Below are 12,467 nucleotides of genomic sequence, written 5' to 3'. Positions count from 1 at the left end.
CAGATTTGTGGGAGGATATGTATGTTGATTTCGGCACTACACAAATGAAAAGTTCAAGTTGTAAAATATCAAACATGATTTATTTTTATAAACAAAAAGCTAAATAGTGTTTGTGTATTTAAAAGTTCAAGTTGTAAAATATCAAACATGATTTACTTTTATAAACAAAAAGCTAAATAGTGTTTGTGTATTTACATCTGCAGATGAAGAAGGATGCAGGGGATGAGAGCTCAACTGTTAACACGAGGTTGATGGCAGGTAGGACATGTTCTTTTCTTCTTTATAAAACAGCTTTTTGACCCACTGCAGTGAACATGTATTGTAGTACTTTATAATATTTAAAAGTATAGAATAAAGTTTTTGAAAGGGAAAGGATATAAGCAAATAAAGGATAAAATATTTGCATAGCTTGCTGTCAGCATTGAGACATTGTTTTGAGCCATTTGAAGTCACTTCCATAACTGGAACAGTTAAGACTTTTTCTTTCTCTACAATAATAATGATATAGAGTGTCTTATGCTTTGATAAATTTTCATACACTATTTTAATGACTCCATGATTAAGGAGAAAGTGAAAAAGTAAAACAGAATGCTTGCGTGTCTTACTGGAAGTCACACAGTGAAATCACATTCTCTGGCTCCCTGTGTTGTGCCCTTCCTACAATAACAGGCTGTGCACATCAAAATTAAGCACAGCTAATTTAATTAAAATTAAATGCATATGATTCTGTAGTACATGGTAATGTATGTGACTAAAGAAACAACTGTGGCCAAGGCCTCCTCCATCTGCACCTCCTAATACCGTGATTGGAGACGTAGAAAGCGACTCTGTCATCTCAGCCGTTAGGGTTCTCGCTCCAGTTACTGAAGTTAGACCCTAAGAAAGCCCCTGAAACAACGACTAGGCACCTTGTGGGGTTCCCTGTAATGAAGCAGAACCTTTAGTGGCTCTGAAGCGTAATATAAACAAAACAACAAACGGAAATATCCCCCCATATTATTGCTACAGTAGGTTTATGAAGGTCTGAATTTTAGACCTTGATTAATAGAAAGTGGCAGTTACTTTAATGAAATTAGAATATTTAGTTTTAAAGATTCAATAAATACATACACATAAAAGTCAGAAAAATATTACCTACATTAGCCATGAAACTGAGATTATTCATATCTTGAAAATTATATGACATTTTGTCTTTTCTTTCTAAATGCTAACTTGCCACCATTTCCTTGCCATTTTTAAGACCACTGTGCCTTAAAAATGCAACAGACAGATCTTTCTTTGGAAGGTGAAGGAAGAGTTTGGTGGAGAACAGAGAACAGGCCCAAGTTCATGTTATGTGGATGACTGTATAATATTTATTATTTATTAGAGAAGAAATTTATAATAAATTTGTAACTGATCATAATGTATCAGAAATGGACTGCTTCACATGGGCACTGTTTCTGATTAGAATATGCACTGGTCCTCAGATTTCAGATTGTAAACTAAGAGATCATTACAGTAATACGACATTAACATTTAATCCACATTAAAAGCATTTTAATTTGTACACACTCGTAAGACACACTTGTCAGTTAAAAGGAAAGATTTGTGGAATTGGTCTTACATAGAGAAGAGAAACTTCATGCCGTTTCATCTCATGATGATAGTCTGAGGGAAATGACTATTTTAATATGCACTTTTACCCTAGACGTCAAATGTATATCGTCTCAGACGAGAAAAATAAATTAAAATGTTGGAAGGAAAAGGATCTATTATGCTGAAATCCTTAAATGGTGATGTGAGCTAATCAATATTTTGGATCAGTGTTTAGTAGCTTTACGAAGTATATGGACATTTTATAGAAAGTAATATCGAGGAATTTTGAGATTCTCAAACTCATTTGGACAAATGTCAAAAAAAGTTTTTTGAGAGTGGGGGAATGTAAAACTACAACCGAGATACTAAAAATGCAACAGACAAGACAAGTGAGTTTAAAATAGTTATAATCTATTTTCTGTGATTTCTACTGCATGCTGTATGTTAACTGAATCCTCAAAAGTGTAATAATAATACACTGTGTTTATACTTGTATGAAATAAAATTATCAGCCTAACAACTGAAATACAGCAGTTGGACTTGCAAGTTCTATATAAAACAGCCAAAAACAAAAAGAAAGGGTTTTTATTAGAACCTGATAATATTATTGATGATTATGTATTGGAATGGGCAGGCAGACATTTCAGGCAAGCAGCAACTATATTCTTACAAACCACTGAGGGACTAAACAAACTGTTAATGATAGTTGCTTTTCAATACTTGAGGTGGTCAGACTGTGTTACTTAACCACAAGGACAAGGAGATCATCATTCTCAAATGTTATATGATGTAAGAAACATAAATGAGACCTCTGTGGGGAGAAAAAACCCACAGGTATGGCTCCAGAGTTCTTTTGCTATTCAACTATTAATAGAAAACAAATCCCACTTAGAGCTGTAAACACTTGTAATCTTTTTACTTAAAAGATTTACTATCACTCATTCAATTTACCTCATAAGGGTGAACAAGGTGTTATTAGGTCTAGTGTCAACACCAGTACTAAAAAATACAACTTAACATATGTAACCAAATTTTAAGAAAAAAAAGTCCATCTGTTACTCTTACAGAGTAAGACGATGACTGTTTTGCCCTACTGGATAAATTTGTGAAGTATCCTTCCCCCCAGGTTTATGAACACCCAACCAGTCATTCATGGGTGGCAGAATTATGCTCAATGAGTAAGAGGGAAACATCTAGATTCTTCACCAGACTTGACCCCTCTTCACTGGACACATATCTTTCAAGTCAATGCCTTTGAATGCATTTTTCTTCCTGGTAGTCACAGAAGCAGCAGCACTAGCCTCCCTGGGAGCTTGCTGAAACACATAATCTGAAATCCCACCACAGACACACCAAAGCAGAATCTCTTTTTTAACAAGATTTTCAGGTGACTCATATGCACATTAAAGACAGTGGCCTAGATTACTCTCCCCTCTTACTCTAACCCACCTCCAGGTATTTGACTTTCAGAAAAGAGAACAAAGGAAGATTTAAAAACATCATCCTGATTAGAGTAATTCACTCCATTCCCTGCCAAAGCAACACAATACAGCCATTCTTCTTTCAAGACAGAAACCCACAAAATCATTTTGACCTTAAAAAGCGACAATTTTTCATACAGCTCTACCTACTACTATCTTCTGATCTGAATACCTCTCCAAAGAGAAAAGACTAGCATTATTTGCGTAGTTCGCCTATAAAACAATAATATCTTTAACCAAGGGGCAAAGCTGTATCTGATACTTTTTGTTCATTTAAAAAATAAAAATTCATGTTAATATCACTAATCATACGTGACTATATTAAAAGCCCTCTAGAAAGTCAAGCATTTTAATCTCCATTCAGTAGTTCAATAATGGCTGCTACTCACTATATTATGTAGAAGTTTAAAACTTAAAATGGTAGGAAAAACATGGAGTCAGCACCTTTTGATATAACAAGAAGAACTTACAGTCAATTTTCTACATCTTTAGAGCATCATTAATTTAAAAAAAGTCAGGAGCAATATCACCACCTAATAACCACCCACCTGCACTCCTTCAACCCTTGTGTGTTAACAGACATAACCTGAGGTCATTATCAGAGGTCTTTTCATCCACATAGGATTCATCATCAAATAAAAAAAATTATTTCCTTAAGTTCATTATAAAATCTAATTAAGCACAACATTATAAGCAGTCTTATCACTTCCCTAAGTTTTTGAATATGATGTGGGTACTGAGCTCTTTGAAATGCTTCATGTTTAGTTCTGCTTATGATTTCCATAGGGTTTCTGAAAAATGATTTCTTAGGATTCAAGAACATTTGTAGTTTCCCAAGTTAATAAAGTAATAAAGAGAGAAAGAAGAAACTAAAATAGAAGACAAGCAAAGAAAATCTGCTATGTGCACACACACAAATACAACTAAGAGTCCCTGAAGAAGAAAATAAATGGAACAGAGCTAACATTTAATACCATAATATAAGAAAAGTATTTCTGGAAATGAGAAAACTTAAATTCACCTATAATAAAGCTTAGTATATACTTCATGATCTCTCAGGACAAAACTCAAATTACCTACTACTTAGGTAAGGGTAAGAAGGGAAGGCCAGTGACAGAAACATCAAGCACTCTATAAAAAACAAGGCATTAGTGGAATAACATTTTTAATAAAGTCAAGGAAAGAAAATAAAAGCCAAGGATTTTATATCCAGTCAAATTTCATTCATGAGACAAGACTAGAAAAACAGCTCAGAATATACAAGATCACAAGGAATACTGTACACAGAAGCTTTTCCTGAGGAATGTTCTAGAAGATGAGTTTCATCAAAATGAGAGATCACTGGGGAAATGTCAGTAAACTGACAGCAAACATTTAATATATTTATTCTGAGATGACTCTAAAAAAGGTAACAGTATGGGCAGAGGATTAGTGTGTAAATGTTCCATGCTCAACCAAAGCCCAAATATACGACAAGAAGAAACGAAAGCCAGTAGTCCCAGCACTGTGGGCGGCTGAGGCAGGCGGACTTTCTGAGCTCAGGAGTTCAGGGACAGCCTGAGCAAGAGTGAGAGACTCCGTCTCTAAAAAAATAGCTGGTGTTGTGGCAGGCGCCTGTAGTCCCAGCTACTCGGGAGGCTGAGGCAAGTGGACTACCTGAGCTCAGGAGTTCAGGACAGCCTGAGCAAGAGTGAGAGACCCCATCTCTAAAAAAAATAGTTGGTGTTGTGGCAGGCACCTGTAGTCCCAGCTACTCGGGAGGCTGAGGCAAGAAGATCACTTGAGCCCAAGACTTTGAGGTTGCTGTGAGCTATGACACCATGGTACTCTACCGAGGGTGACATAGTGACACACTGTCTCAAAAAAAAAAAAAAAAAGAAATGAGAGAAAATGGAAGAAAGTTTAAATACAATAGGAATAGGAACACTGGCTGTAATAAAAGTAACAGGTGGTAGCCAAAGGATGCCACTTAAAAAGTTAAGTAGGAATAAGGGTAATTAAAAGCACTACAAAAGATGTAAATACAAAGGTAACCACTAGAAGAAAAATATAACCTTCCTACATTTCATAACAAATGATGATGATGATAATAATAGCAACAATGATGATAAGAGCTCTCAAGGGACAATTCTCCACAGTGGCTCTACCCATCTTACATCAGCTTTTGTTCTGGACTATCTTTTAAAAGATGTTTGTATAACAAACAATCCAGTGTCTCTCCTTGGACCAGAAGGTAGTTTTGTTACCTGACTAGGATTATACTAAAATTTGGGTATATAGGTTTTTCTAGCAGTCCTTAAAGAACTTCTAAACTTGGAGTTCCTCAGCTATGACACAAACCCACTCAGTATGCAGTGTCTCTACCTAAGTCTTGAAGGTCAAGAGGAATCTACAGAAAGGTGAAGCATGCACTACCTGTTGTGCTGCTAGTAAATAAAGCACTTTGTCTCTGACCCAGGAATCTCATATCTTCTGTCAGCATCTGTGAAAATGTAGCAGGCATGCAAGTAGGCTAAAATTTCAGACCCTTAATAAAGAAGGCACAGTCAGAAAGGGAAAGAAACACAATTAATATAATGATACACACAATAATTATAGAGTGATTTCCAGGATATACTATTAAACTGCCCCCTCCAAAAAAGGTAAGTATGAAAAGTTATATATAATTTGCCACTTTTTCTAAGGAGGAAGAGAAAATAAAAATACACATAGGTACATGTGTGCACACAACACACTTAATTTTATCCAAAAAGGAACAAGGAGGATAAAGAATAGGCAAAATTCACTACCTATAAGGAATAGAGGAGAACAGCCTAGAATGGTCACCTCTCTAAGAATGCTGCTGTGTGTAATTTTGACTTCTGGAAGTATGTCAACATCATGTATGTTCAAACATATAACTAAATCAACAAGAATGTGAACAAAGGCACCTAAACTAAATGCAGACAGAAACAAATGGAAGCAACTGTATTTCAAATGAGTGACATAACTATACTCAAGAGGAGGAAAAGAACTGCTATTAAACACTGAACTGTGTTAGTAGGTTATTTTCACTAAGTATGCTTGTAGCAATTCTGAAACTTTTTTATGTGTATTATATGGTTGAGCAAATAACTAAATGTATTGGTGCTGTTAGGAGCACTCTCATTGTCAAAAGAAGCCAGATCACCACGAAAGGATTCTCCCTGTACAAATATAGGACAAACTGAGCATCAAAATAAATAAGGAAAGAAACTGACAATAATCTCTATAATAAAATAAAAATCGACGAGACCTTCCTTCTGACAGATAGATAAAAATAAGGTGTGATCTTCCATGGTAGAATACTGGCTGTAAGGGAAGGAGCAACAGAATTAAAAACCTCCGTTTTGCAAACATCAGGCAACAATCATCAATGAATAATGGAGCAACAGCCTTCAGTGCTCTAGAACTTCAAACTGACTTAGACTGTCAGTCTGTCACTGTCAGTTCTAGACAGACTGACTTCTGTCTAGAACTTCAGACAGACTTAGGCTTTATAGGTAACAGACAAGTTTGTAAAAGAAAAATACAGTGGTATTGGCAATATATTACAGGCAGTCCCCAGGATATGATCAAGGTAAATTCTGTAGGTTTGTTCTTAAGTTGAATTTGTATGCAACTTGGAACAGGTACATTCACCTATTACCTGTAATAGCCTCTGTTTATAAGTGCGAGTTATATGCCAAACAGATGTTTCTACCTCATGGACTTACTTTAATAGCCTCCATTCATAAGTGTGAGTTGTACATAAGTTGGATGTTTGTAACTTAGGGCACTGCCTGTACAAGCAATTTTAAGCTGAAAAGAATGACATACTTCTAGACAGTCCTTAGGAAAACTCAGCAACAAGAGAAAATAATGAAAGACAAAAAGCTGAATCAAATATCTAAGAGATTATAAAGGGTTTAAGGAAATCAGGCCTTAGAAAAGTTCTAAGGGGAAAAGTCCATCTACCACATTCTTTACTCCATAGACTCACCTCTACTTTTTCCTTCTTGGGGTTACATATAACTATATACCAAGAAGAGCCTGTAAACATATAGTACCAAGATAGTGCAACTGTGTTTCCTGGTGGCAAGTAGAGCAAGTGGAATGTGTCAGTTTTCTTACTAACATTTATCTTGGCTTTTACCCCTCTTAGGACAATGTTAATTGTCTATGATAATCTAAATAAATAATATGGAAACAAAGACTGAAGAAGGCTACATAAAGAAGAGATTAATTCCAAATGTCTGAGATGCTTCACTCATTTTAATTTTATGCCATACATATTTTAAAATCCATCTATGAGAAGCTGTACTTCTAACTATATTTGGCTATTCAGCCAATTCTAACAAGGGCTACCTGCCTCTGCTAGAAGACGAAGGGTCCACGTGATCTGCTCAGCAGTAAAAGGGAAAGATACAAACCTCATGAGACCATAGGGGCTAGAAAGAATAGCTGTAATTGATGTTCAACCCTGAAATTGTGACTTTACCTCCTTATTAGGCAGTAATCTTCATACAAAGAATATCACTGACTTTATTTAGTATTATAGATGAACAAAGCAAGACAGACAGCTAAGTGGGCCAATTACAACATTAAGTTATAGTCTTTCAAACTAAGGTGACATGCTTCATTAAAATCACCTTCTTCCCACTACCTAACTGTAAGCTCATCCTGGCTCCTTCATCCCTAAAATGCTAATCCTTGAAATACATTTGATGCCTACAGACAGATAAAAATGAAATGTAACTTAATATTAATGACAGAGAATAATTAACATACAATTATTCTTAATTTTTAAGAAATGGTTATGCTTTATTAATGGTTTTAAAAAAATTATCTGGACAACTCTTTCTTCATTTAAAACTTTATCAGAAAGTTCAAAAGTTTATTCTACAAAATAACTAAAGTGGAAGTACTTTGGATAAAATGGACAGTGGACATCTAGAATAGTATCACCTGCTTTGAAGATCTTTCTTGGCAGCCCAATGCAGTTACGAAACCATTAGAAACCATTATTGCATAAAATTACAAGCACAATATAAATGTGTACAACAGTTACTGAAAATGAGATCTACTAGTAACTGTAAAAAATGTGAAATTTGGGGCGGCGCCTGTGGCTCAAAGGCGTACGGCACCTGCCCCATATGCCAGAGGTGGCAGGTTCAAACCCAATCCAGCCAAAAATTGCAAAAAAAAAAAAAAAAAAGTGAAATTTAAGCTAATAAAAAAATAAAACCCATTATTATTTAATGAGGAACATGAATAAGTAAATGTGATTACAAGAGAAGTATAAAAGACAGTGCATTTTCCCATGATGATAACTGCTTTTTCTTGTTATAAACCCTCAGATGATAGTGAAATGCAATGTTTCAGATTAACATGTTTATTTTAGTGTCAACATATCTTAAATGTATGTCATGATTAAGTGATAAACAATTAGTGGCTCAAGAAATAATTTTTAATGATGAGAACAGCAATGTTATTTACTAACTTCTAAACCTAACGAGTATAGTTCAAGTTTTCTAAGATACTATATCCTGCTTCTTAACAATTAATCTGTAATTTTTAGGATCACTCTTAAAGTCTAGGTTTCTTTAATTTCCTTTAGTTATTAAAAGGAAAACCAAAAATTCCTTCCTACTCTAAAACTTCTGTCAAAAGGAAGCTGCCTCTTGCTACTGTAGAACAGAAGCACATTAATAGTTAACAAAGCTACAATATGATATACAGATCAGGTCTTGCATTTAAAAACTACTTAGACTGTATTTACAAAAGAATCTCTACCATTAATTATTCAACATTTAGATTTGACCAGAAACCAGAGCACGACTCTATAATGCTCTGTTTAAATGAACTACTTAATGTAATAAACACTCAATACAGTGAGCTCAATAAATTTCTGATCTGCTATAAACTATGGATTTTCCAATTTTTTGATCATTGGACAGATTTTAATGCTAAATCAGTTTGAATTTCACTTATTCGTTAAAAATGTTTACTTACACCAAAAATTTTGCATCTCAATTATTTTATGTTCTTAAATTGAATGTAGTTTAAACCAATGCATTATTCATAAAGCAAAGACATCAGGAAAAACAAAGCTGTGCACTTCTTTCATAGCCGTTAAATTGCTAAAACATACCATATTTATGCATGCAATATTTGATTGTGTTTTTCTTAAAATACAAGCTTGTTTTTGTCAGATCAAGATATGCCAAAAATTCTACACCAAACAATTTTTGTTTATAATTAAAGCATTCATCAATCCAAAGATTGTCATCCATTTTATTTCATCTCTACATCAAAAAAAAAGTAATTTAAAAAAATTTTAAATTCCCTTGAAATGATAAGATGAATGAAAATGTAAGTGCCTTCACATAATAACAGTAAGCTGACCCTTTGGGAAATGGTTGACTTTCTCAATACAAGGTATTCAAAGCTCATTCAAAAGTGTTCATTTAGAATGCAGATATCAAAGATGATGCAAATGTTCAAGAGAAAATTAGAACTTACCAGATGTTCTAATCCAGCTTTGATGTTTCCAGATTCCCTAAAATAGAAGAATAAAAGTTCTGAATAGTTGTTAAACCCTTGTCTGCTCTAATTTATATTTACCTCAGAAATGCTTTACGAACCCTTATAATTTTTCCATCTATCTTTAGTAATGTTTATGACATTATTCAAAATACTGGTTTTAAGGACAATGGAAGTTTTCATTGAAAGTGAACAGACACTTTATTTATATCAACTATAAATATAATAATATTACCTCTAAAACAGGTATTTCACTAACAAAAAATGCTTTAGATTTTTCTAAGTCAATGGAGAACAAAAAGAAGTATATTATTAATACTATTTTGCTACTAATACAATACCTGTTTATTTCACATTAGCTTTTTCATTTTTCATTATGTTTATTCCCAACATTTATTATGAAAATGTTGAAACTCACAGATTCTATCTACCACCTAGATTCTACAGTTCACATTTTATTATATTTCCTTTATCAAATACCTATCCATCAACAGATGCATTTTTATATAAAGAATATGCACATGAAGAATACATGTTGTGAATACACAGTTAAATAACTAAATCTTAACAATGTTTTTTCCTGACATCAATTTTGTTAATTTAGTTCACAGTACAAGTCAGGATCTAAGATTGTTTTTACATTAAAGAAACAAAATATCACTAAAGAAAAAGCAACATAAAATACCACATATTTTAAGTATCAAATTTTTTGCTTTTCACTGTAAAAAAGACTGCTGATAGAACTAAAAATACAATTATCTGTATAAATAGCAAAAATAATTTAAATATATTTTTGGTAAGTATGGCAAGTAACCGAATTTTTTTGTCTCACTCTACACTAATTTATTAGTGTCAAATGAACTTTGACTTTTCTCATTCTGATTAAGCAATATTTTAGCTCCATCATAACTACCAAGCTCATCTTTTTTTACATGAAATTATAATTCCATTACACTGTAGAAAGTGATTATAAAACCTCCTACAGTGAACATGACTGTGTTCATGTTCAATCTTCTCCTTATGCCTCTCTGTCTGAGGAGTTCCAACTTTATTTCTTATCTATTTGTCTCCTGTTTTTTCTTTGCCAAAAACATACTTATCTCTATGTCCTTTATCTTGCTGTGCTATCTTCCTAAATACTCCTTTCCGATCTGCTGTTTGAAAACTGTGCTCGTGGCTTTCAGCCTCTGCTCTCACTGCCCAGTCTGACAGACCAGGTCAGCTGATGACCACTCATCCTTCGCCATCCTCTCCTTCACTTCCTCCTCTGGCAATCTCCGCAAAACTATATTTTCAATGTTCAGAAATGTAAGGGTTTCTGAACTCATTTTCTAGTCTCTAATGTCACCACAGTCCTAATGACAAATGACAGGAATAAATTACTACATGTAAGAGAAGGGTACTATATGTATAAATAATTATTTTTAACTTTATTATTACAAAGTCAATACATTTATTGGAGCTGGAAGTTAAATGAATGTTTAGTTTTTCACAAGGACATTCCCACATAGTTACCTGTGTCATTTAAAATTAAAACGTGTGTGTCCACACACGCCGAAATTCAGTCTCCCTCCTACTGCAGACTCCCAGGTCTCAGTCCCTGACACGAGCGCTCTGTTGACCTCACGTATTCCAAATGCCGACGTGTGTGTGTGTGTGTGTGTGTGTGTGTGTGTGTGTGTATGTGTGTGTCTGTCCCCATTGTGCCTTTACTTAATCCCAAACAGACGCATACTACATGGACTGCCTTGCACCTTCACTTGGCGACCTGTCTCACTGTCTGTGCTACATAATATACTTCATTTCCCTTACAGCTGCACAATATGTATAAAAATGCTCAGATTCAAAATATATGTCTATAATTCATTAGCTGGAACCACTGGGGCTACACATGCTTCATCAGAATACTTCAGATTTGGGAAAGGTAAATGTCGTGTAACACTACCAGTGCGGTCAGAAACAGCATCTCATCATCGCGCCCGTTAATAATTCTGAAAGAAACATAAATATTCACGCAAAGAGGTATAAAAAGAAACTATAAACAGGTTCAGTATAGGTTTTGCTGTCGACTGAGTTTGCCACAAACTTAGGAAAAAAATCACCCAGTTTTCTAAGTTATTTGCATTTTAGAATTGAGAAAAAATTTTTTCTTTAAAACAAAAAAAGGTAGGTTATTGCTTTGCTGTTTCCAAGTGAGTCTTTAAATTAAAACATAATTTAGAAATCATGTGTTTCGAATGGTACCTGAGAGAAACAGGCATCACTCTTGACACACTTCCTTCCATCACTACCAAATGTAACCAACCGCAGTCTTAGCTATGGCGCAACCTGAACTATCTTTAGCCTTGAGCACTTCTCCTTTCACAGCTACTCCCTTATTTCAGGCCATCATCTTTTCTCCTTAAATTATCACCACAGCCTCTTAATGGGTCTTGATGACTCCTGCCTTGCCCCATGTCAATTCATTCTCCATAATACAACAAAGTTTTTCTTTTTTTTTTTTTGTAGAGACAGAGTTTCACTTTATTGCCCTTGGTAGAGTGCCGTGGCTCACAGCAACCTCCAACTCTTGGGCTTAGGCGATTCTCCTGCCTCAGCCTCCCGAGTAGCTGGGACTACAGGCGCCCGCCACAACGCCTGGCTATTTTTTGGCTGCAGTTTGGCCGGGGCTGGGTTTGAACCCGCCACCCTCGGCATATGGGGCCGGCGCCCTACTCACTGAGCCACAGGCACCGCCCACAACAAAGTTTTTCTAAAATGTAAGTTTGACCATGTTAATTCCCTTTGTAAAATCTACACTATCCTATCACAATGCAGATTAACTATTCCCTTTGTTATTTTGCCAAAATGCATCACATGAAAAGT

At 34.8% G+C, this 12,467-nt stretch overlaps 1 protein-coding gene across 1 annotated transcript in view; it reads right to left on the bottom strand.

Annotated features, from left to right (window-relative positions):
- RSRC1 (arginine and serine rich coiled-coil 1) overlaps positions 1–12,467 on the bottom strand; it is a 427,036-nt gene that overhangs the window by 202,123 nt on the left and 212,446 nt on the right. The window contains exon 9 of the mRNA XM_053598852.1: positions 9,582–9,618. Coding sequence (XP_053454827.1) covers positions 9,582–9,618 — 37 coding nt within the window. The remainder of the gene's footprint in view (positions 1–9,581; positions 9,619–12,467) is intronic.

This window comes from Nycticebus coucang, chromosome 8 (genome assembly GCF_027406575.1).
Source record: "Nycticebus coucang isolate mNycCou1 chromosome 8, mNycCou1.pri, whole genome shotgun sequence".
Taxonomy (NCBI): domain Eukaryota; kingdom Metazoa; phylum Chordata; class Mammalia; order Primates; family Lorisidae; genus Nycticebus; species Nycticebus coucang.
Note: the sequence above shows the minus strand (reverse complement) of the source record. Positions and strands in the feature narration are given on the sequence as shown.